Source organism: Echeneis naucrates, chromosome 21 (assembly GCF_900963305.1).
Source record: "Echeneis naucrates chromosome 21, fEcheNa1.1, whole genome shotgun sequence".
Classification (NCBI taxonomy): domain Eukaryota; kingdom Metazoa; phylum Chordata; class Actinopteri; order Carangiformes; family Echeneidae; genus Echeneis; species Echeneis naucrates.
Genome location: NC_042531.1, coordinates 13,547,639 through 13,574,723, shown reverse-complemented (window position 1 = coordinate 13,574,723; position 27,085 = coordinate 13,547,639). Strand labels below are relative to the sequence as shown.

Here is a 27,085-nt window from a genome sequence, read left to right as displayed (position 1 = left end):
TCTCATTTTCTGATGGAAAGATGAGTGGGCGTGACGGAGCCCACAGCAGCCTTCAGCTCTGCTGTGGCAACTATACTGACTTGATGGCATGACTGCCACTTCTGCTGAGCATTGCTCAGAAAGCACCAAGCTGGCAAACAGTGGGGGAGAGAGAGCGACTGCAGAGCAGATGGACGCATTATCATGTCTGCCCTCTGACAAATTACCAGAATCTACAGTCTGAAATGACTTTGAAGAAGAGGAGAAAGGATAATGATGGGCAGCCCGATAGCTGACATGTGAATTATGTTTTCATCTTGGAGCCAGTGTTTGTCAGGTGCTGCGCGGCACCAGGGCCCAGGTAGACATGCTGCTGCAAATAAATGGGTGACTCGGGGTAAATGGTCTAAAATTTGGAAATAGCTTGTTCATTGTGTTTTTTGACGCAGGTCACCGTTGTCTTGTTCTCAGTGCTTCTTTCATGTAAACATGATAACAGAGTTCAGCATGTGGCAGGTTTTTTTGTCTTATCAAATCAATGTGGAGCTTGAGCTTTGTAAAATATTGAACGGCATCTTTGTAAGTAATGCCTGTGTGTTTCTGTGTGTCATGGAAAATTGCAATCAGTTGGAGACAGAACTAAATGAATCTAGTACTGATAAATTGTATCAGTCATAGAAAGGGTTTGTTTCAGGATACCAGGTCGAAGTGTCAGAATGTCCTCCTTTAGGTAAGGCGCTAAACCCCACTTACTCCCGATGGATGACAGGATAAATATATAGGTTGCTTTGGTCACAATGGTGTACCAAATTAATCTAATGTAACAGAAATTATAACAGACTATTTAAATGTCTATTTAAACTGTCTCACGCTGAGCGTCATCAGGCTGACTGGTTCTCACTCACACAGTGCAAAGGACAGGGGACAGGAGTGGCACAATGATATGTTTATTAAGAGGCTTTGGATAATAGAAAAGGCGCTGGCTGCTGCTGGAATGTCACAACCATCGACATAAAACATGGACAAGAACTCCCTAATCTAGAAATACAAACACACACGCACGCGCAGACACACACACACACAGACACAGCCACTCATTCACACCCATCATCTCCATTCCCATCAGTCCAAAAAGAAGAAAAAAACAGCAATGCACAGGACAAGACATGTATCACAGATTCTACAAGCTCATTTCTACATGAAAAATTCACAGTTACACATAGGAGGGAGCTTTTCTTCTTAGGTACAGCAAAAGCAATACAGTTTATCGCTCTACAACAACAAAATAATGACAAAAATAAAAGATTTTGCACATTTCATGAATCCTCAGGTGCCCAGATGGACTAAGTGCTTACACTGGACTTGAGGTGGGGACATCCTCGGTTAACAGCTGTATGCATTAGCCCTAAGGTGGGAGGGCAGAAAAATGTCTCCATGTCTTTTCCCTTCACTGGCCCTGCAACCAGAGTAAGGACTCGGTCCATCTGGTCAGCTGCTGTATATATCTTCATTTTATCTCTTTCTATACATATACACATTTAGGATTTGCAGAGCATGGGACGAGAACATTTAATATAAATGCAATCCCATGTCAGTCAGAAGAATGGCTATTAGAGTATTTTCAGTCTACATACACCTCCACTGGTCCACAACCGGTGGTGACAACGCTTTGAAATGACCACATACGAATACGAAACGACAATATCACAGACAGTTTACTTGAGCATTTTTTTTTTTTTTTTGCTCCTTTTCTATACTTGCAATTCAAGTTCAGAAAGTTCACTGTGTTGTCCTGTCTGTGTAGAACACTTCAGGAGTATGCTAAATATAGAGCAAGGTAATCATTGATAATTTAGCAGCCTCCTCTGCACACTGACACAACACCCAGACAGAACTTCACACTTCCCCTCGCCTCATCTAAAAAATCTACTCAGACGCTCTTCCTCTCAGGTTTTAATACTATCTACGGTAGCTCCTGGGCTGTACAGAACACATCAGGTATTTTGACAGGATACTCCAGCCTAGTGCTTCTTTAATGAGAGCTGCTAAGTGGTAAGCTGGTGTTTTCATTTGTGTGAGGGGAGCACATTTGTTTCGCTGGGACTAGGTTTGTTTGTTTGTTAGTTCCTTTGTCAGTACAGTAGCTTCGAAAAACCACACAGTCAAACAAGTAAGCATTGAGGCATTAAACTGTTTGTTTCCAACATTATGTAGAAGAAAAACATACTTCAAAACAGAGGAGTACTGCTAGTATTTGGAGTCAATTCCCACACAACTGCTGCAGCATAGAAACATCACAGTTGAGAAATGTTTGCTTTAAATCAGAATTTTAAACATTATGTTTTATTCCAATGGATTTACTTTTCAAATACTCTGAAGTTCTGAATTGAGATATTTTTGTAAGGTGACGTCAACACTCAATACATAAACATGGGACTCTATGAGCTCCAACAGTGGTCTCATTTAAGTGAGAGAAGGAAATTCAGCCTGACCGTCAGGTCTTCTAGGGAAAAGACTTTGTGAGCTGCAACCTTCAAAGAATCCAGCTCCTGAACACAAATTTTTAAAACACAGATAAATTAAGTATACAAAAGAATGCACATTGCCAAACCCATGTGTACATGTAGACGCATATATTTTTACTTCCTGATGCATGGGTAACCTGAAGCTGGTTTCTTTTCCAGTAATATATGCGTTCACAGTCTTGGGCTCTTTTCATAGTCTGAATGTCTGGCTCTGTGCTACTGCCTGAATTAGATACAGTACCACAATGATACTATTGCTTCACATACGGTTGATAGTAATGAATGTTGGATGCTCAGCAGCAACATTCAAAGCAATGATAGACACGTACACCAGTGGGAAATCATGTCAAGGTCTGTTGCCAAAACTTGTTAATTTGAAATCAAACTTTTAATCTTAACAACTAAGATGGTAAATCACAGTGGTGATGGCGATATGGCTGTGTGGCTTTGTGTGTGTGAGAGCATTTCTTGCAGGACAGACAGACGTGTTTGTTTCCTGTATGCTTGTTTAGATAAGCCTTTGCCTGGATGTACTGCTTCCAGTGTTTGAGAGTGTGTTTGTGTTATTCTCACCACTGGGAAATCTCAATCCCACAATGCACTGGGCGTGGTGCCAAATGAGGAAACAGCACCACCACCAGCAGCAATGAGGAACCAATCATAACTTGAATTCTGGAAGAAGAAGAAGAAAAAAAAAAGTGCTCTACCTTTCTGTCTCCTGTCCATCACTGCTCCTCCTGGACTGGTCATGTTGTGCTATCCATTGACATAAATTGGGTCTATAGTAAAGCACAGACATCCACATGTATCACAGGCACAGTAAAACCGATTAACACAGATCACAAAGGAAAACCAGGAGAGGTTGGTTCCCTGCCCTTCCCTTTTGTTTCTGAACAGACAAAAGCAAACAGAAACATCTGGGAATCCAGGCTTCAGAAAAGGACAACAGCAAGAAAATTCCCCAGAACAGAAACAAATGTCTCATCATCCTCAGGTCTGTTGAGGAGAATCATTCCACTTTTGGCCATACTTGTATTCAAGATTGCTTCTTTTTTTCAGTCTTCCCAAATCCCCCTTTCAGTCCAATGTAATGTCTTTTGTAGGAGTGTAGAGTGGTGGAGAGAGAAGAAAAGAGGAGCTGATGAAGTTTACCCAGCATCTTCATGAGCACAGCAGAATTCACTTTTTTTTTTTTTTTTTTTACATCATATCATGCGACTACAACCAGCAGTTAACGAGAACATTAAGGACAGTAGTAAGCAGTAAAAGCACGAGAATGTAAGAACGAAGAGCTCCAAGTAAAACAGCCAGGGGATGGATAAGCGATCTGGGAAATCACTGCGATGTGTCAAGGTCAAGTCATGACATCACATTACCCCGCCAAAACAAGACGGGTCCCGATTTGGAGACTCTTATCATTGTCTTAGTGTATGAATGTGTGCGTGTGTGTCTATGTGTTTGTGTGTGTGAGTACATATTGCTAGGGTTTGACCAACACGATTTTACAGCCAGTACGCTGTGCCAAAATTTGCTATTTCTTCACCAAGAATTTTATGCGTGGAACAGCTTCTGAAACAGCATTTTCCTGTTGATGATAAAACTCTTTATTGAAAGCCAGACCGATGATTAAGGCAGAGCGGAGCAGGTGCCATAGCAAGTTGTTGAATACAACACTGTGAAATGATGAACCCTTCTCTGGCTAAGCATCTAAGGTTAGCAAACAAAACAGCTGCTGTCAGCAACTGCCCAGCATAAGTGACAGCAGAATTATGTGTCGATATAACCCTATAGTGTGTTTGTAAGTGTGTGTACAATTATTTGCTCACAGTGAAAAACAAAAAAATGTGCCCTCCATGACCTGTAGCCCTTTTTTGGCAGGTCTGGAATAAAAAGGAAGTTTTTACTTGCCAAATAACCAGTTTGAGTCCAGTGGTGGATTGACTGTCAAAACAAAGTTCTACAAACGCCTCGATTGTGAGGTATGAACAGAAAAAAATACTGCAGATGAAGAAGGGAGGTGGCTGACTGGCTGGCTAGCTAGAATTAGTGTCTGTATCTGACGTTGACTTGAGGCTTGAGTCCTGTTTGTCAGCCTTTAGTCCACTGCTGCTACAGGCCAGTAATTGGAGGCTGATCTCCCATAGGCTCAACTGTAGCTGGGGGTCAAAGGTTGGTGGTGTTGTCATCTCCCTGCAACAATTGGCCCAGTAGTCTCCCCCAAACTCACCCTCCAGGACCGGTGACAGTGCAGTATACAGCACAGAGGCAGCCCCCTCTTCAGGAGTCTGTGAGCAATACACACAAACATCTAAATTAAAACAAAAATATATAAAGTTCAAAAAGAATTGGAGTGACTGCAGGATGACAAGTTCAACAACAAGTTATCACTGAAACAACAAAGAACATGTCTGAGTCTGTGTGTGTGTGTGAGAGAGAATGCCAGAGGAGGACTGATGTCATTGTATGTTAGTGTCAGTGAAGGGAAGGCTCAGGGTGAATGTGTGTGTGTCTGTGTCTGTGTCTGCATGAATAACTGTGCATGTGTGTGAGTGGTGATGCTTTTTAACAATGATCTCAGTGTCAGCTGTGAGACCAGGAGCAGGTTTCAGAGCAGGGGGGGGGAATCACATCCTGCAAGCATCAACAGTACACCAGCATACTTGTGTGCAAAAAATAGTGTATGTGTTTGTCACAGTGTGCCATAGTAATCAGCTATATTTTCCAAAATGAATTTTAATTATTCTGAATGAATTATTTTGCTGCATTTTTGGCAATACAAGCAAACACAAATTGTGCTGTATTATTCATTTTATTGTCTGTAATTTAGAGGAGGTCAGGTTCATAAATTAAGGGCTTATAGCTCAGAAAGATGCTTCCTCAAACACTTACTCTGAAAAGATGAAACCATACCCCGTTTCCATGATAAAAGGCCATTCATTGTAACTTCTTGCTGTGTTGTAGCAGATTTATTTTTATATTTAATACATTGAAAGATCCAACACAACACAAGGTCACATTGTGCTGCACTCACTAATGTAAAAAATTATTGTTTATTACTTCATTATATTGAAAATATTTCTTGGTTATGTGACTAATAAAATGTTTAATCCTTGTAGCTGGTTAAATTTGCGTTGTGTTTGTGAGCATTTTTGTGGTCTTGTCCAGCATCCATGGGGTCCTCCAACCAGGAGACCAAATTTATGGTCCTTATAAGTCTAAAATGCCATTTGAGGGTTACGCATTTTTTTTAAGAGTATTTTTGTGTATGCTTGGTTTATTTTGCATTTATGTCCCTCACTGTCCTTATATTTATGTCCTATATTTCCAGATTGATAAAGTTCTCTTTTTTTTCTTCATACGAGACATGGTTTATTTTTGATTGCAGCGGTTGTTATGTTGAAGGGGTCACCCCACTTTTTTTTTTTTTCTGTCTGTCTAGGGCAGCTTCTCAAATAGTGGGGCGTGTGTGACCCCATGCTTTTTTTGCTGTTCTAGAATAAAGTGTGATCTGTATTCCTTTCTTTTTTGTTTTCTTTAATGATAGTAAGAATATAATGTAATGCAATTTTATAGACAAATGATACTATTTATAGTCGCGGCAGAGAGAGGGGGCGGGGGGGGGCACAAAATATTTTCTTCTTCCTAGGGGGGTCGTAACAGAAAATAACTGAGAAGCACTGGTCTAGGGTCATGAGCTCGATCAGCCAAAACACCATCAGCTGCCCTTCACATTGGGAAGCAGCACTACAGTGTAATTTATGTGTTATATGGGGCAGAACTATCCCACAGCTTGTGCTTGGAGTCAAATGCCTGTGACGATTGTACTTTCGGGCTCAAAACATGCACACATCTCTTTCCATTAAATACCAGGGACACTAAAAAAAAAGCCTGTGGTCACCACTTGCTAGCTATGCAAGAAATGATTCAAAGCTAACGAATAGTGAGGAGCCGGATTTAATTTTTAGTACCACTTCCATTTCTAGCTGTGTGGATAGACTGTGTGTGGTTTCTCATGGATCAATGTCTGTGCTACTTGTTTTATATAATTCTGAACATTAGAAGCCAAGTATGACACTTCAGGTCATTCTGGCACCACAAGCAAAACTGAACTGTGACATAAAGAGTTTTTTTTCCCAACAATACAGAGCTACTGATATTTTTTTTTTTAAGTAGGAGAATGTATGAAACTTTATGCCATGTGTTGTTTGAAGAAAGCAGATGAAGCCAGGATGTTTTTTTTACCCTCAAGAGCAGATGAGCAATGGCGCTGTAGACTAGACGTAGGGGTGTCCAAAGGTGACGGTACAGAGCAGTGTCCACCATACCAGGATCCACAGCACATGAACTTACTGGGAAACCTCCACGTTGCAGTTCCTTGTTGAGGTGGGAGCTAAACAACAACTGGGCCAGCTTACTCTGACAATAAGCAGCATGTGCTGAATAACCCTGGCTAAAGAGAGGGGACAAGAAAGAAAAATACAGCTTAACATAAAAACAATAACTCACTGTCTCAGTTTTGTTTAGTTCATCCATAATGCAAGCACACCTGACTTTAAAGAGAATGGAAGATGGCATCCTGGTTTACGCTATGTTAGGGATCTAACTAATTCAGAGACTATGTACAACTCCTTTCAACCACACACCTGGCACACCAACCATTGTTTTCATATTTAAAATGGCAGGAGTTTATATTGAAATGCTTTAAATGTTATTGTGCAATGCACTTTAGACCACTGTGCACCGTTAAAATAGAGCCCACAACTCCACATATGTGGAGGATCTAAATCAATTCATCTGCTCCAACTTGTGACACCTATCATGAACTTAAGAGCAGCAGCAGCTTCATCCTGTGGATGCACACATACCAATGTGCACCATCTACAGTAATGTTAAGTACGTTCTTCTAGAACCTGCCTGACAGTGAGTGATGTACTGCATTTCTTTTTTTGTATCTGCTGACTGTGTGTGCTTATCAGAGGAATTATAAAACATATTTTCATCCTGCAAAGACATTTGAACACTTATCATTTAAATGAATAATACCTTTGCTGAATATTGCTCAAATTATTAGCACATAGATTCTTTGTAATACTATACTGATATCATATGTGAAAGGAACCTAGACTGTGTGAGTATTAAATTTTTTCAGGACAACGGTATCCCATTTTTTAAAATAATATTATTGCAGTTCACAGGTGGCACACGTGTAAAATATAAAAAGCAAGCAGTCTATTGATTTTTAGATTTTATTTCTTTATTTATTCAGCATCTGTGTGTGTTTGCACCTACCGGCTATTTAAATCATTTAGCTGGATCTTGCCAATGCGGTGGGCAGACGAGGAGACATTCACTACACGTGAGAAGTCACCACATTTCCCAGAATCCTTCAGTGTGTCCAGGAGTAGCCAGGTCAACAAGAAGTGGCCTAAGTAGTTGACCCCAAAGTGCTGCTCAAATCCATCTTCAGTACAGCCCTCAGGAACCAGCATGACACCCGCTGACATACACAGAGGCAGTTCACAAAAATATATTCCACTTCTCCACTGTATATATATTAACATGAGCACTTAATCTATACCTTAGTTCTTTGGTTATTATTACTCAGTGTGACTAACAACATCATCACAATCACATTCTTACAGGACTTATTTTAACTGGCATGTTGCTTAATTTAGATGTTGCAGCTTCCTTCAGACAGTTTGCCCCTACAATGTTTTCCTGTGAGCTGTTGTCTAATGGTCCTATAACAGCACAACCTACACTTTATTGAAACTATTAGTACAGAATGATGTATAGAATGTTTAATGCTGGCAGGGCACTGCAAACAAGCGCCTTACTCATCAATAAGTGGACAGATCAGAATTGTACCCTAAACACAACACACTGAGAATGAGAATGCATGAAAACTAGTATGCAGGTGAGCAGTGAAGCTGAAATAAATAGAAATAAGTAAATGATGATGGCTGAAAGATGTAGCTTCTGACAGTCTGTGGTAGTCATACAAATGCAAACTTAAAGGAAAGGAAAAACGCCCAAGCCCGAACATCCTGAGCTGTAATTCCAGGATCTCTATGTCTTTTGTGGAAAAGGGATTGTAACAATATGAGTTCTGGTTTTATGAATAGTTATAAAACATAAGTTGACACCTGACAGGTTAGTGCAGAAGGAGTCAGATCTGATAAAAGTGGGAACCACTGACTTAATTTATGGAAGACAAGCTCATTTAGCATTTAGTAGAACTTTCAAAAACGGGAACTGAACTGTATGCTTAAATCCTAAGCATCTAAATTACACTGTAGTGTAGAGGCTTTTCTCACTGAATACCAAACACAACCCATATGGCTAGAACATGACATTTCCACCACTCACCATTATTGACCAGAATGTTTAACGGCAGGTCTTGCTCCTTGAACTTTTGGACAAACTGACGAACAGACTGCAAAGAGGCGAGGTCCAGTTTATTGAAATTCACTGGAATTGAAACACACACACACACACACACACACAAACAGAGAGAGACATACGCATCAGAGCCACTGTAAATGGATTATTTCCAGCCAGTTTAGTGGTAAAACATCAAAGACTGTATTAATCACCTCTTACAGCTGGCTTGGTGGGTTCTTACTTTCCTGGCAGTGCGATGCTTCTGTTGGTTCAGTACATTACATCAAACCTAATAATTCCTCCTGAATTCCATCAAAGCTTAACACGCTGTTATATCAGGTCTAATGTATGATAAGACAGAAGTAGATGAGCTATGCCCAGGAGCTAGTATCAGCAAAGCATGAAAGTGACTCTTATGTTCACACTCACTACACTGAGAAAGTTTGAAATACACAGACTTATTATGAGGACATCTACTCAACACACTAATAAGATTGGTAACATTAAATCGGCACTATTGTTGTAACACCTGCAGACATTACAATGAAAAAGTCCTTTATCTATGGCCAGCAAAACGTAGACGTATTATGTCTCTCATATCAGTAATTGAACAGCTCTGAATTGAAAAAGTGTGTCTAACAACTGTCCTCCAAAAATGTTTCATTTCATATCATTTCCTGTGTGGTGGTGCTTTGACTGTTTTTACTGGTACTGCATGTACCCATCAAAATGATGGGTACATTTTGTAATTACACCCAGAGGAAGTGTCTGTTAACAGATAAGATATTTAAAGATATTGGAAGGTCAAAGTGAAGAAATTGATTTGGTGACTAATTCAGGGCAGTCTCTTGTACCATTCGCGGTTTTTAACACTAAAAGCACAGGAATTTCATAATTAGACTTCTATAACTACTGTGAGTGGTCATTTTGATTTCATTAATTCAAAAAAGTTCTGAACATTTTGTTATAACAGATGTCGAAGAACTGACACAGCACTCTGAAAACAGTGAGTGGACAGACTGGTGCACTGACATGGAAACAAAAAGTGGGTGGGAACTGTCCCACCCTTGTATAATGTAGCTATGTCCATGCTCCAATTGGTCTTTAATCCCAGAAGCTCATCAGCAAACATTGTATGCCTGAATTTATGAGACAAATCCTGTCCATAGTGGGATATCATGTTCAAGTGTAGTACTCATCAATTAGAATGACAGATTTCATACTCTGACTCTTGTGTAGTCTGAATCTCTCAGAGCTAGCTTCTGTAGTTTCATCATCCACACCGTCAACCTGTCTATTAGACCCAGTACCAACTAGTCTCTTTAAAGAGATCTTTTATTTAATTGAGCTGCTCATTCTATATTTGATTAATCTGACTTTATTTCTGGGTTATGTACCTCAGGCACTTAAGACCACGGTCATCAAACCCCAGCATAAAAAGCCTGATCTTGACCCATATCGAACCTTCCATTTATTTCTAAAATAATTGAGAAAGCTGTAGCAAAACAACTACACAGCCATCTGGATGGGAACAGTTTGTTTGAACAGTTTCAATCAGGATTTAGAGCCCATCATAGCACAGAAACAGCACTGGTTAAAGTCTCCAGTGACATTCTAATGGCTTCACACAATGGATCAGCCTCCATACTTCTCCTTCTAGATCTTAGTGCTGCATTTGACAACATAGATCATATGTTACTACAGAGACTGGAGCATGAAATTGGAATTAAAGGAACTGCACTAAGGTGGTTCAAATCCTACTTATCAGATAGACATCAGTTTGTTCATGTTAACAACAGCTCCTCCTCATGTACTGTAGACAGTCATGGAGTCCCGCAGGGTTCGGTACTTGGACCAATCTTCTTTACGCCTTATCTGCTTCCTCTAGGCAACATTATCAGGAAACACAGCATCAACTTCCACTGCTATGCAGACGACACTCAGCTGTACCTATCAATGAAGCCAAATGAAGTCACTCAGATAGTCAGACTGCAGACATGCCTTGAAGACATAAAAGTCTGGATGACTGGAATTTTTTTACTTCTCAACTCTGACAAAACAGAAGTTATTGTACTCGGCCCTAAGCACCTCAGAAAAATACTATCTAATCATCTCATCAGTCTGGACGGCATCACTTTGGCTTCCAGCTCCACTGTAAGAAACCTTAGAGTAATTTTTGACCAGGACATATCCTTTGTCCCTCACATAAAACAAGTTAGTCGGGCAGCTTTCTTCCACCTGAGAAACATTAGGAAAAACAGAAACATCCTTTCTCAGGATGATGCAGTAAAACTAGTCCATGCATTTGTAACTTCTAGACTGGACTACTGTAACTCATTACTATATGGATGTCCAAACAAATCTCTAAAAGGCTTCCGTTGATTCAGAACACTGCTGCACGAATATTAACAGGAACTAGGAAAAGAGATAACATCTCTCCTGTGTTAGCTGCTCTTCACTGGCTGCCAGTAAAATATAGAGTAGAATTCAAAATCCTTCTTTTAACATATAAAGCTCTTAATGGCCAAGCTCCATCGTATCTCAGAGAGCTCCTAATAGTTCCTTACTGTCCTAGCAGGCCACTCCGCTCTCTAGATGGAGGTTTACTTGTGGTTCCTAGAGTCTCCAAGAGTAAATCTGGAGGCAGATCGTTCAGTTATCAGGCTCCTCTTCTATGGAACCAACTTCCAGTATCGGTCCGGGGGGCGGAGTCTTTAGTAATTTTCAAGACCAGGCTTAAAACCTTCCTGTATGACAGAGCTTATAGTTAAAAAGTTAAAGTCGTCTACTCTTTAGCTATGCTGCTATAGGCCTAGACTGCTGGGGGAAGGACTGAGCTTCTGTCTCTCCCTGTTACCCTCTCTCCCCCTCTCCCTCTTTCTCTCTCCCTCCGTCTCGCTCGCTCTCCTTTCCTCCCCCCTTGCATGCGCTGATAAAAACCATCCTTCTTAAAAAACACAGTTTCACCCAGTTCTACGCATTTATACTGCATTTACTAACCATGTTCTGCCAAAGTCTCTGTCTCTCCCAGTTCCTCTCCCCTCTCTCCCTGTCCTCATCCTGCAGGTGGTGAATCGCCATCCCATGTTCCTGCAACACCTGCTGGTCCCATATTTCATGAATTCTGTATTACAGCTCAACTCCATGAACTTCATGCAGCAACATGTTCCTGCTCCCCCCCCCCACCCCCCCAATGCCTATCTCTCTCTCTCTCTCTCTCTCTCTCACACTCTCAACCCAACCGGTCGAGGCAGATGGCTGCCCCCCCTGAGCCTGGTTCTGCTCGAGGTTTCTGCCTCTTAAACGAAGTTTTTCCTTGCCACTGTCGCCAAGTGCTTGCTCATCGGGGGATCTGTTGGGTCTCTTTAAATAATTTTATAAAGAGTTCGGTCTAGACCTGCTCTGTATGTAAAGTGCCTTGATGTAACTTTGTTATGATTTGGTGCTATACAAATAAATCTGATTTGATTTGATTTTGATTTTGATATTTTCCAGCTGGCTCTTAAGCTTTGCATTTGGTCCTAGGTTTTCGGACTAGGTTTGCTCGGTTATACTTAAATAAATAAAATAAATAAGGAATAATAAAGAATAAGAAGAATAAAGAATAAAGAATTCTCATTCCTCTTTTCATTACATGCTCTCTGCTGGTGGAATGATATTCCCAAATTCATGCAATACTACAGAGGCACTTCTAATCTTAAGCAGTAAATTGAGATCTAATTTCTCCAAGAAATTTGTACCTCCACACACCATGCTCCACTGCATGTGCATCACAGGCTTTAATCAATTTCCTAACACTTCTTGGCAGGAAAATCCAAATATTATAGGTTTGCTATCGAGCTTTGAGTGTCTTCGGTGTCTGACAAATCTATAAACACTTGCTGCCAAAGTACTATAGCAGAAGTGCACTACCATTTTCCAGAAACAGCAGCATGTCTTTCAAACACCAGGAAAATTGTATATTACACTTCCCAACGACTCGAGTGCGGCTGTCAAGGGTCAAATATAATGGACAGAGACAGAAAGGGGGAAGAGGAGTTGATGGAACTGATAAAGAAAAAGGCAGGTGTGACAGATGAGAGCCCAGCCGTCCCCGATGAACATCTGATAGCAGCCTTATCACCAAACCATGCCACTCACCTCCTACTGAGCATTTGTACTGTATGTGGCTTTGAGTGGGCATGTGCGAATATATGTGTGTGTGTGTGTGTTTGTGTGAGAGAGAGAGAGAGATAGAGAAGAGAGGGATGGAAAGAGAAAGATAGCAGAAAACAGGTAGGTCTGAGTCTGTGTGTCTGTGCGTGTGTCATCTATGCACATCCTTCCTTGTCCTCTTCAATGGGCTCCCTCAAGGCCGAATCCTGTCAGACAGGCCAGTCATATCTAGAAAGCCCACTGGGAGTGAATTGCCATCGATCAGCATGGGCCTGCTGCTGGCAGCCCAGAATTAAGACTCCAGGATCTTCTACGGAGCTTAGCTTCTCCATTTCACTGGGTAAACACACACTGATTGTGTTTTAGTTACTCAAGATTTTTTTTTTTTTTAACTGATGTCAGGAACTGCCTTTTGAAACATGGATTCTTATCTAAAACAAAACTGCATGCCAACTTTCTAAATGTGGAAGATTAATTAAATGGCTATGTTAATTGTAAAACATTATCATAATTTAAGTAAATTCTGAGTTAATGTTACGGGAAAGGGGGTAAGGCTTTTTGGTTGAAAAAAAAAACAAAACAAAACATCTAAAACTAGACATTTGGTCCTTATAGTATAAAGTTAAAAACCCAACAGTCATATTTCAGTTGGAAATCAGATACATTTCTTGTGCAAATGAATTATGTCTTATTATTATGATTAGAATTCAGAGTTCACAATTGAATTTAAGACCTACTCTCACAATGTGGCTCTATGATGATCAGCTACAAACGAAAAGGTTGGTAAAATGAAAATTTCAAAAACGTTATAGCACATTCCTCTTAAAGAAACAAATGGGGGAGAGAATGACTACACAATGGGAATGAAAAAAAAAAAAAATCAACACAGTGCCATTATTTAAAATGTCCTTTGTCCTTTTCTTCCTCAATAGTGCATGAGAAAAGCTGCCACTGATAGGGGCTCTGGGATTAGTAAATAGCTTTTATATCTCACATCTGAAAAAACAAATTAAGGGGAAGGGCATAAATAAAAACATTAATTAATGATAAATTATATTTATTCAGTTTTCGTGGACTGATGGGATACATTTTCCTATTTAGTCAAAACTGTGACTAAAGCAGTTGTATTAAATTTTCTACACAAAAGTATAAGGTGACTGTCAAGTCACATGCTATAACAGCCACTAATTTCTTTTTCTCTCTCCCGCTTTCCTAAAAATGTTGTCTAAATAAAGAGTGTAAACACAAGGATATGAGCTGTCATCTGAAAACCCATGGAAGCCACCTCCTTCGAGACCTGGGCAAGAAAAGACCAATACTTTCACTTCTGACTATCTGATAAACAACAAAGTGATATCCAAGAATATTAGGTCTGGGAACTTTGCCAGGCTGAGCTCCACCATAGACCTTTTTATTCCACTGAGATGGGAAAGAGGAGGCTGACTGGTGCCCCAGACACCTCCATCTTGTCCTGTTAATGGGAATATACTCTCCAAATACGTCTGTAAATTCTAATCAGTGTTTATTATAAAGCTGTCTTATCCACACAAATAGCAGGAGGAGTGGTATACACAACATTTGATACTACAGCTACTCAGAAATGTATAGAATGTCATGCCCAAAATTACATTTTTTTTTTTAAATATTGCAACTTTAAAGTGGCCAGTTTCACTAATAGGCCTATACCTAAACCAGGAGTTAATCTAACCTGTTAAACAGGCAAATACACATGCATTGCCCTGATACACAGGCACACTGGTTCCCTTGCTTCACACTGTTAATCTAGGCCTGTGGCTTGAGGAAGAGTGTTCCTCAAGTGTTACTTTCAAGTGCACCGTGACTAAAGTTAGTGGACAGACAGCGCTGCCTGTGGCAAATATACAGAAATACCCTGTGCCCTGTGTCTGCATGGTGTGCGTGTCTGTGTATGCGTGTGTGTGCCTGTGTGTCTGTTCTTATTTTAAAGTGAGATACTTTAAGCCTCATTAACTAAAGCCCACTTGCAATCTAAACTCTGAAGTCATTAGTATATTTCCACAGGATCGTGTTGAAGTTTTCTAAAGACAGCAAGTTGTTGTTGTATTTGTACATGCACACTGCAAAGCACCACAAAATCACTACACACAGATGATTCCCTCGTGGCTGATTCTTGCTGTATGAAAAATAAAAAAATAAAGAGTTGACTACAATTTGCACACGTCAGAAACTAACTGAAATGTACAGCTCTCACTGTAGCATTACTACATATTTCCCAATTATGTATATTTAGTCCCCTATACCTTTTACATATATTTTTTCATTAATGTATTGTATAGTGTTTAATTATTTATAAAAACTTTAATTAAGACCTTATTAAAACAATTTAAGGAAAACACTTTGGGACATGTGGCCATCTCTTGCCAAGATTTATATGAAAGGAGGGATACTACATTCTGCATTTCCTGAATTATTCAAATTTCAAATTCAAATTCAAATTAGTCCTTTGAAAAATGCATTTAGACAAACAGCCAGCTAGCTCAGGTAGCCAGCATGTTACCAAAGATATTCATGTCTATGCACTTAGCTAACTAATTTCAGCATTTCAGTGAATTTTATTTTGTTTGATTTAAAGCTAAAAAGCTTTGTCAGCTTCATCATCTGCTAGACCTGTTTAGTTAGATTTTCTGATTCTCTATAACAAAGGCGGTCAGTTTAAGTTAGTCGCAACGGCCACAATTTGAGAATAACTTAAACTGAAAACTTCACTGGAAATAGCAGATCTGTCCTTTAATTGTGTTAGAGGTGACACCAACCAATTCAATAAAATGTATTAAAAGACTTTGTAGTTTAGTGCAATTCATTACCACTGGCGATATTTTGAAATTCCCCAGTGAGGGCCACCTCTGCAGCCTACAGTACATGTATATTATGAGCTCTCTCCCATTCCATATAACAGACAAATGTGCAAACACTTGGCAGGAAGCCAAGGCGGGTTTGGACAGAGATGTTTAAAGCTCCTGCCTCACGTACTGATGAGAATCCATTACTGTCGCACTCAAACACACACATACATACACACCCATCAACACATTCTCATTCAGTGCACAAGCATCTGTCTACAGACACCCCTCTTGTCCCCTATGCCTCAGTGCCTGCCAATTACAAAAGAAGTAATCAATTCCACCACAGTCCCGTCCAGGGAAATCGACTTCAATGACACCAGCTACATGGTCGCGGTCTCTGTACCTGACAGCCACTTTACACACAAGCAGGGTTGCAGCCAGCTGGCCTTCTGGTGCTCTCTACTACAGGGCCAAGTGGGAAAAACCACAGCTTGCTCCCCAAATGGCAGAGCAACATTTAATAACATGTATAAACTCTATTCAGCTGCACCAAGTTATTAAATACTATAAAGGACTTAAACCATCCAAAATCTGAGGGCTTGGTCATCTGTTTTTCTAAGTGGAGTTCACCTTACACACATGCAGTCTATACAACTATTATTGAATAAACTAAGTGGGGCTTTTTCGGCAGCTGGTAAACAGTCATGTCACACACTTTTTTAAAAATAACTTCAACAATATAATCCAACATTTGCACTCAAGGCCATAAAATGACCTGTAATCACCTGGTTAAAGTAGAGCTAAATTTGATGGTTGAGTTTATGAACAACTAGTGACACGAAAACTGACTCGTTTTCAAATACAAGGGCAGGAGAGGAAAAATACACTGCATAGTAAAACCAATTTAGGCTGAAAACATACTCCTAGATATTCACAGAACTGCTCTGTGTCATTTGAACGATATATTTACCTCGGCAGATACTCTTATTTATTTTCTACACTAACAATGATATGTGTTTTGACTGTTTGGGGGTGACAAATTTCTCATATTGATTATCGTACTGCCGTCTAAGTGGTAAAATATATGTGCTGTAAACAACAAAAAATAGTCAAAGGGACTGATAAGATGATGATAGTAGAGTTTGTGTGTGTAAAGTGGGACTAACAAACAAGGCAACGTTTTAAACCCCCTACTGTTTTTCTCTCAAATATCTGTCCTTAAGGAATAATCGTTCTTTTCACATCAAAATCAGTGATTTAAGATATTTTACACCATTGTTGGGACTTTTCCTGGTCTTTTGGGCCCCATGCACTCTGGAGAGAAAATCATAATGAATGAGAGACACTCATCAAATAAGGAGCAGAGCAGTGGGCTTACAGGAGCTTGTCAGTAGAACACATGAGCATCCATAAAAACTTTTACTTATGAGAAGCAAGATCGTCAGGCTTGCCAAACAAGCTGCAATGTATACGAGGATCCAAAAAATACAAAACAAACAAACAAAAAGCACCGGGTAACGTCTACTGTCACATATCCAAATAAATGAAAAATGACTTAAGGTTTTTGATGCTGTTTCTATAATAGGTCAGCCTGTTTAAATTCTTTTAAAAGAAGATAATATGTAGTAAAAGTTTGTTATTAATAATATCAATATATATTTATATATTTGTAAAAGTATAAAGTTATGATAAGGATTTCTGCAGGGATATAACCTGAACTTGGATAAAGGGAAGAAAATGGATGAAACATTTGCTGATTAAAACAGATCAATTCTTTTAGGGTTATCAAAGGCCACTTTCCCAAACAGACAAACTTCTCGGCTACTGCTAGACAAAGTGAGGGTTTCCATAGTTCTGAAGATGCTCATCTAAATTCCATTACAAAAGGATTGAAAAGCTGACTGTATACTAATCTGTCTCAGCAATCCTGCCATTATTTTTGTTGTCCTGACAAAACTGACATTACTGCCTACAAGAGGGCCAGAAAAAACACTTAGAGTGTTCAAACTATTATTTTAGTAAACGCAAATCACAATTTTTAAAACTCCATGGACCTCCAAAACCAGCAGATACCCTGTATGGTTCATATTTTTTTACAAAAACTTTAAGGAAAGCCAGAATTCAGAAATTTTGAAAAAATATTAAATCACCAACTATCGAATTATTGCTGATTTTCGAAATGGTCTAAACCTCTTAATATTTTCTGAGGAAAACAACTACTGGCATGACATTGTAAAGTCTCAAGGCCTTTTGATACAGAGGAGGATAACTTATGAGGCTTCTTAGCCATGAAAGGTGGAATTTATAGCGTGAAGGTCATCTGAATCAATTTCTCAACATGAGAGTTCGAGAACATCGTGAGCTTTAGTCACTGGAGTAATATATCTTTTTGCGACTATCATTTGTCTCTTTTCATCTCCAACACTGCCTCTGCATATCTCTTCTCTCAGCCTCCTCTTTTTTTTCTTATATTTGTCATTTTCTCTGACCCACTCTACGTTTTTTCCTGTCAAGGTATCTGCCCCAACCGTCTCATATTTTGGATGACTTATCGCCTCATCTTCTTTTTATACACCTGTATCCTCCTCTCCTTTGCGGTGCATCAACAACACTCCAGACGTTGTAACCCTCTAACCCTCACCATGGAAGCTCTGCTTGTATGTGTATGCTTGAAAATGCACAGCTTTGTGCTATGTCTGGTAAAGACTGTAAAAACAAGCCTGAGGGGCACACTGCTGCAGCGCTGCCCTTTATCTTCAAACAATAGCATACTAAAACAAGTTTACATATGCGCAATTTGTGTGTCTGTGCGTGGCTGTGTTTGTAGACATGTTCACAATTTTACCTTTGGCCTTTTTGTACTCTTCACAGATCCTTCTGACGGCTGCCAGACCCTCCTGCTCATCCCTCCCAGCTGAAGGAGAAGGACACACCAAGAGAGATAGAAAGATTAATACAATGTCTGACAAGCCCTTAGAGGCTTTTAGAAAAATCATACTGTGAGAGGTTCGGAAAATCTTCCCCTTGGTAAAGTGAACAAATGCACATGAACAGTGAAATCAGATTAATATAGGACATTTTTACTTGTTTTCTTTGTTTGGTCTTGTATTTTGTGGGGCTTGCTAACCTCTCTTTCTCTCTTTGAGGTTGACTTCCGGGGGAGGGGGTTGTTTTCATGGAGTGCACACATGAGAATGCAGCCAAAGGCCGTCCCTGATTACCTGGTTAGGCTGTATCAAGGTGGAAGGCAGGGACAGGGAACTGAGTGGGAGGCAGACAGTTTAAGTTTGCCTTTTGTGTCTTCTGTTTATTAGCAATTTTGGTTGTCGTGTATTACATCAGTATGTGTGTGTGTAAAGAGGAATGTTAAAATGGTAAATAGCAGCATGTATTTTAGTGTCTGGGGTGGGGCGCCTTCATGGTGTAATGGTAGAATCCAGGTGATATAGATGATATGCAGGTGTGAAGGCTGCAGGGTGGTTGATGAGGGAAAGAAGTCTGACTGGGAGCTTGTGCTAGGATCTACTGCTACAAGCTGTTGTCTTGCATTCTGCCAACTGTTGGTGAGAGTGAATCATGAACATAATTAAAGAAGAAACGCAAAACAGAGCTCTGAAAAAGAAAGGAAACCTGTTTGATACTGCTTATTTCTCCACCACACTCCACACTTCGATCACTCTGGCTCTCATCCTGTTCTTTAATTTCTTTAATCCAACAACACTTGACAGCTGATGCTGAGTGACACTATGATGTCAGAAATCCAAAAGTTAGAGACTTGGCATATAATTGTGAATTAACCATTTTGGGTCATAAGATTACAAGAGTACAGTTGCAGCTCAACATAGCATGTTGCAAAGAGACTTTTTTTCTCTGCCAAATATGCATCAAAATAAAACTCCATAGTGTCAGGTAGAAAACCATGTAAGTTGGCATCACAAGAAGTGATTTGTACTCATAATACCTAATGTGTTGCTTTTATAAATTAACAGTTATGCTAAAATGTGTTGTGTTCCAGAAACTTGACAAAAGTCTGTTGTTGTTTGAATGTTGGATGCGGATTAGATACTTTAATTATTTTAATATGTAATAATGCATGTACTCTCCAAACACACACACACGCACACACACAGCCTAACAGCAATACAGATGCATTTCAATCGGCATTGCCCGTAAAATTAGTCCTGGCAAACAGTCAATTCAATTATTAGTTAAATTGACAATACATTCATTGTACATTAGCTTGCTCCCACTTTGACTTGCTGAAAATACATGAATCCACACACATGCAAACTATTTTTTTACCTAAATGCATACACACTAACAGCCTTTGTGCACACTCGTTTCCTCTCGATGTGCACAAATACAGAGGGACACTAATCTTGGATTATCACACAGTCCTTTTCAAGGGCACAACATCATTTACCCTGATGCACTGTGGTTCAGGTTGGGTTAAAAGATGTGTCTCTTCAGGATGATAAATCACAAGAGTATTACACACACTTCATAAATGAGCTTTTGAAATGGAACAGGTCAGGAGATGAGAAAATTGTAAATGTAAAAAAAAAAAAAAAGTAATCTGTAAATGGTAAATAACTTTTTTAACCACAACAAAGCTCTTTCCAGCTGAATATTTATTGTGTTCTCTTTCCACCTGCTCTCATTCTCACTCTATCCTTCCCTCTCCTTTTCTCTCTCCCTCTCTCTTAACCCAACCTGTCAAGGCAGATGGCCACCCACCCTGAGCCCAGTTAAGCCTGAAGTTTTGCCTCTTAAAGGAAGTTTTTCTTTGCCACTGTTGCCAAATGCTTGCTCACAGACGGATTTATTGGGTCTCTTTAAATAACTGTGTAAAGAATTTGGTCTAGGCCTGCTCCATAAAGTCGCTTGAAGTAACTTATGTTATGATTCGGTGCTATAGAAATTAATTTGATTTTATTTTAAAACATCCAGATGCCCAATTTATGATATTCTAATCTGCACTTACTTCACATTCCACAATTAAGCTTATGTTCAAGTAGATGTATGTAACAGAGCAACACAATTAAACAGGAAAAAAGGGATTACTACTTCACATATTTAATATTTTATCACAGATTGAAATTTGTCATTTTCCTTTTTATTCTTTTTATTGTAAGGATTTATTGGTGTTAAATGGTGTTTACATTTTCCTTACAAAGATTAATTTATGTTCCATTGTCTTACCTTGACATTATTGCCTTTCAATCAAAATCTGCAGAGAAAGATTTCAAGCTCTATTGGACAATGGTACGTCTCTGTCTCTGGTATTTGAGTCTCAAATGATAATCTCTCTTCACGTGAGCCAACATACAGAGACTAACAACCTATCAACCTCGCACTTACACATAGGTTACGGACAATTTAGAGTCACGAATTAACGAAAATATGCATGTCTTTGGACAGTGGGAGGAAACCAGAGTACCCGAAGGAAACTCACGTAGTCACAGGGAAAACATGCAAAATCCACACTGAAAGGCCCCCGGTCTGGGAACCGAATCCGCCACCTTTTTGTTGGGAGGCCAAAGTGCGAACCGCTATGCAAGCATGTGAAATGGAGACACACTCTGAGTCGTGTGTGATTAGCTTTATTACACATAGGATTGTCTGTATCTACAAAAGACTCTAAAAGCTCATCATGAATTTATTTTATGCCCGTAATCGTACATTGTGCTCAAGTTTAATTTATGTTCTGTTCAAACCGTCTCAAAAGATACTCTGAAACTGACTCTGTCTTACTGTGAATGAATAAAGCAGAGTTTTCTTCAAAGTTTTGAAGCTTATGGACTGAATGAAAAATTCAGTCTCACTCTGGAAGTGAACTGCATGAAAACATACTACTGTTCTGTGCACGGCATCCTGAAGTAGAAATGTCCTGTACCTAACTAGGGTTTTATAAAAAAAAGATTTTACTGAACTATTTCATGCCATATGAACAGTTTATGAAAATACTGCTGTCAGTATTCACCACCACCATAACCGAATGTTAGGTAAGCCACTGCATTTCCTCCACATATTTCCCCCTGACTGCTTCTTTGAGTAAGACTCTGCAGTTGAGCAGCTGCAATATCAACAAATAAAAAGTATTACTAGACTTTTATGACATAGGCTGCTGATCTTCTCAATTGTTATTTGAATCTCCCTTTGCTGGGTTTATTTATTCAATTCACAACATGGACAAGTTCTGACTTAATAAGAAACACTGTGGGCTATCCTCCAATACCAACATACAAGTGTTGAAATGAAGAGACCAATTTACTCTAATAGAGTCCAGTTTTGCTACATATAACAACAATGCTGCTGAACTAACAAATAATAGTGATATGTTATATAATGGAGGATGAAATCAGTTTATCAGCAGTTCCCCTCATTAAAGAAAATGCCTTCAGGGGTGACTGTGTATCTTGGACCTTTTCCAAGAAACCTGATGTTTCACCTGTGTATCGTTATCATCCACTCAGGGAGATGCATGAAGCTGGCAACACTAACAGACTGAATGAGTTGATCAAGAAGAGCAGCTCTGTACTTAGCTGCAAACTATGCCTTTGTATTGGTAGGAGAGAGGAGGGCACAGAGCAAACTGTTTTCCATTAAGGATTATGGATAATCCTGAACACCCATTCTTCTTCACCACTCTAAAACAATACCTAAGCCTGGCTGTAGTGCACTACCTCATGTGTATGGTTTTAAAACAGCTTTTGTTTTTGGGGCATTCTTTGCTTTTATACATATAACTACAGCAACTGAGACAAGACAGGAAAGACAGGATGAGCAAGGGAGGTTGACATACAGCAGAGTACCACAGGTCAAACATGGGCAGTTACAGTTAACCCTGAGCCTCTACCAGGTAGTCCTTGAAATTGACCTTAAGTATTTGTTTTGTTTTGTTTTTTTTTAACTAAATATTGGATACTCAGTATTACCCAGTATTGTATTTACATCCGTATCCTACACCCATCTGCTTGTTTTGTATTGCCAACAAGGGAAACGGCCCTCCTGGGGTCTGCGATGGAGAGTTTTGCAGTTTATTCATACAACCTGAATAAATAAATCTAATAGCTTAATGGGCACAGAAGAAACAACATCAGACCCTAGTGTATATTTGAGGGGGTGTCAAAGTCAGTTCACTCTGCTGTCAATTCTGGAGTGTTGCTGAGAGAAATGTTAGACGGGAGGAAAAATACACTTCATCAAAAACGAAATCCAAGGCAGAACACACAAGACACGAGAACAAAGCACAGCATTACAAGCAACCATATATTAATATATCACTAATGTGTCTCCACCATAGAACAAACTGCAAGCTATTCAGCCAACACACTTTTTGGCATTTTGGCAAACCACTTTTACAACAGGATAACTGCCACCATCATATTTTTATATTTACATTCACACAAAAACATACAATTTGAGCAGTTCAGTAGTGTCTATGAGCCCCAGCATTCCCATTTCATTTCAAGTTGGTTTCCTTTATGTCATGTCATTACCTACAGTATTTTCTATAATCTTTCTAATATATAACCTTGTATCTGAAGTCCAGCTTGCGCTTTCTTCCGCTGTAAAGCCAAGATGATCCAAGGGACACACATTTTGCATATTGCTCAAGTCTGTGAAGGTCAATGCACATGAGCAGTAAGTGCACTAACAAAATGTATCTTTTTTTTATTTATCAAATTCTTAAGTTTCTAAACTGGTTATATTCAGGATCATTATGCTTTTGCTTAGCAGCTGGGGAGATATGTTTCAGTCTTATTTTCAAATACGCACAGATAATGCATGTAAAGTAAAGAAAATCTGATGTTGCTTATTTTTTTACACTTATGTTATTGACTGCATCAAACCAAGAACACAAAACTTGGCTTGAGAAAAGCCTTGATCGAAAACTTATTTCCACTGCACAGAACTATTCAGAGCCAAGAGTCAGATTGCTCAACAAAATGCTGAATGAGTCTAGCTTTCAATCACAGACGGAGGCTTAAATCACAAAATATTAAAGAGGAGTCTGGGAAGACATCAGATGCGTAGTGACTAGCATATTTCATAAGGTGGCTCCAGAAATATAGGATGAGGGAGGGATCAGTGTAGTGCATCACCTTCCTAAGTAGGTACTGAGTGGCACTTGACTTTTAATTTTATCTGCTATAAATTCAAGACGCGTATATCATTGTTTATTTTAATGATCCGTACAAATCCTTTGAAATAGGCATCAATGTGCCCAGTCTGTGCTTTCTTTAATATGCATATTTTCAAGAAGTAGTTAATGTAGTTAATCTCTCTCTCTCTCTCTCTATATATATATATATAAATATATATATGCTCTCCTGCCTTTATCGCTCAATGTTAAAAATTACTAAATAATTAATAGAATACCAAATTTTTTATGCAAAAATCATAATACATAATACAACATAATCAATCAATATCAATATCATAATCCTACATTTGTATTTAGAACAGCTTTTTAATCCCAGCAAAACTGAAAATGTCTCCACATTATCTCACTGTGGAGCATCACACATGGAAAAAAAACAAAACAAAACACGTTTTGAGGTTCCTCCCACCCTTAAGATGGATCAGCGGGGCATCAAGAGGCATCTCAAAGCCCTGTTGACCGTATGATGATAGCTAGGGTTTTCTGACTGTGACAGGCTTTTCAAAAGGGCACACACAGATGATGTCTTCAGTATTTTAGTTGAATGTAAATGCTGGTTTTACACCTGCTTATATTGCCATTGTGTTGACAGATTGCTTTGTCAACTTTGCTGCTGTGGCCTGGTGGTTCTCAACTGTACACACCTTATTCTTTGGCGAAGTAATGCCAAAATAAACGCATATCAAAGTACTCTGTTTTTCTTTGTCTTACAACTACTAATGAATGTTTCCTCTCATTCCCTAATATGTATTTTTTCACAGATGGACACGCGATTTAATTAAATGTGTTGTTGAATTTTTCTAATTATTTGTGATGCTGTAAAAAATATTCATCAGGTCAGTATGTGTCAAGTACAGTTAAAGTTTTTAAAAGTCTGTTTTAATAGAAAACTTGCCTTCTTGCACATAAATCTCTGGTTTTCAGCCCATTACAATATTTTCTATTGAAAGCTTCCAAGGGTTCATACAATGAAGAGCAGATAAGGCCATTCCCTGTGACAGTAAAAGATAACAGACTTTCTTTCAAAAGGGTTTATAAGTCAGGCACCATCAGTTTTCTATGTTGTATTTGTGTATAAAAAGATGGAAGCCAAGCCTTTTGGGAAGTATCCTGATCGTACACGTGTGGCTGTCGTGTTGAAATGGTGTGTCTCCTGTTATGTTTGTATGTTGGCTGTGTGGTGCTTCATACTGTACCTATGATAACATGCGCCCCCAGCCTGGCCATGTGGCGGGCTACCTCATAGCCAATTCCCCTGCCTCCTCCTGTCACTATGGCAACCTTGCCATCTTGTCTGGGCATCGCTGGCAGAGGCAGAAGAAGACACACATGTCATTTAAATGGCGGTTGCTTCAAAATGGGCCACTCAAGACACCAAAAGTCCTTGTTATTATACAGCAAATCTCAAACTGACTTTAAGTTCCTAAATTCCCATGGTTCTTTCTTTCTTTATTTATTTATTTATTTTTTTCACTTTTTCTCTGACGCTGTTGCATCTTTCCATTGCATCTACAACTAAAGGCTTGCTCCTGCTGAAAAAAATATTTTTAGAAAGTAATCAATCACTTCATGTTCATGTCTCCATCTGATAAACTGACTGGGAGATTGGCTCACTAGGAAAAAGGTTTTAAAGTGAGTAAATTCGTAATTAAGGGTAATAATTGAGTGTAAGGTGCTAACTTTATCAAATCTTTCTAATTCACTTTTACACAAACTGCTGTACACAAAATGTTGATGGTATACATTTTGCTTTGTGTGTGTGTGTGTGAGTTCTATATAGAAAAAGACACAAATTCAACGTGTATGTCAAACAGTTTAACGCCAATTCATCAGCTTCAATCACAACAACACAAACGTCCCTCTTTCAGCATCTTGTATTTCATTGGCTGACAGCACCGTCACTGTCATGACCTGTTGTATTTAGTTCCGTACTTTTACACAGCCTCAGTCAAGACTACGTTAAAAAGGGGGGGTACATTTAAATATTCATCCCTCAACAGCCAAATCAAACGCTTTGAGGTTGAAGTGAGCTGAATTCGGCCTGTTTCAGACGTGACTTTTATTTCCCTCCGACATGTGTCTCCGACTACCTAACAGCGCTAGCTTAGCGTTAGCGTTCGTGTTAGCACAACGGCTGCTCCGCGTGCACGCGTGAATAATGGTGGATAATGTTGATTAATGGTGAATATTGGAGCTGATGAAGTTTCCGGTTGTGCAGCAGCGCCGGCTCGGAGGACGTCCGTCGCTAACTCTGACTGAGACACAACACTACACAGAAAGACGTAACTCATGGAGGGCCGAACCGACCTGGCAACCTGAGACGTGTGCTGAAGAGCTGGACCAGCAGGACCTTCAGACCGAGCAGGTAAAGCCCGACAGCCGGCAGGAGACAGGTCCGGACAGCGGACAGCATGTCTGCGTCCTAAATGTTGGACAGAATGGACAACAGAGGAAGGAGGAGCCAGCGACAGAAAACTGAACGGGTCCGTCTGCGGGACACGTTCCAATATGAACCTGTCGAACCTCACCGCCTCCTCTCGGACGAAAACAAACAAACAAAAAAACAAAACATGACTCCAAAGCCCAGGCTGTGTGTGTTCTGATTCACACTGGAGCTTTTCACACCAGAGTCAAATTCCAAGTATGCTTTCCTGGCAATAAAATCTGAATCTGATACGGATTCTTCAAGTTACAAAAGTTACTTTTTTTTTTTTGTTTGTTTGTTTTGAAGGGCCTTTGACCTGTTGACCTTGAAAAGTCCAATATCCAGTAGCCATTTATCCATCACTTGGATGCAGGAGTGAAATTCACTGTATGATGGAGAAAAGTCTTTTCTGGTGCTTGGCTGCCTGATGTGCCATATTGGCCTTCTCTGTAGATCCCTTCACATCGCCCCCCTCGGCTCACTGACTATCTCATTAGCTTCTGCCACAGAGGTCACACATGATAGGAGCGACAGAAAGATGACACATTAGTTTGATCCATAGTTTCCCTGGATAGACAGTAAAAGCATATTTCTGAGCAGAGCAGCTCCTGTCTGCAGCGATGCTCCT

At 39.6% G+C, this 27,085-nt stretch overlaps 1 protein-coding gene across 3 annotated transcripts; it reads right to left on the bottom strand.

Annotated features, from left to right (window-relative positions):
• Positions 1 to 926: 926 nt before the first annotated feature.
• On the bottom strand, positions 927 to 26,527 carry LOC115035261 (dehydrogenase/reductase SDR family member on chromosome X). 3 transcript variants are annotated; one of them, XR_003840318.1, is made up of 8 exons: positions 26,340 to 26,525; positions 25,229 to 25,336; positions 18,711 to 18,779; positions 8,874 to 8,975; positions 7,794 to 8,001; positions 6,747 to 6,954; positions 3,212 to 4,789; positions 927 to 2,528 (listed from the first exon to the last, which is right to left on the bottom strand). XR_003840318.1 is itself a non-coding variant. In XM_029493004.1 (8 exons), the coding sequence occupies exons 1-8, from the start codon at positions 26,443 to 26,445 to the stop codon at positions 3,261 to 3,263; spliced, it is 882 nt and encodes a 293-aa protein (XP_029348864.1). In that variant the 5' UTR covers positions 26,446 to 26,527; the 3' UTR covers positions 927 to 3,260. The 3 variants fall into 3 exon arrangements, 2 of the variants coding, with proteins under 2 accessions (XP_029348864.1, XP_029348863.1); XM_029493004.1 differs by having other exon boundaries at positions 927 to 3,283; positions 4,732 to 4,789; positions 26,340 to 26,527; XM_029493003.1 differs by having other exon boundaries at positions 927 to 4,789.
• Between the last annotated feature and the right edge of the window lie 558 nt (positions 26,528 to 27,085).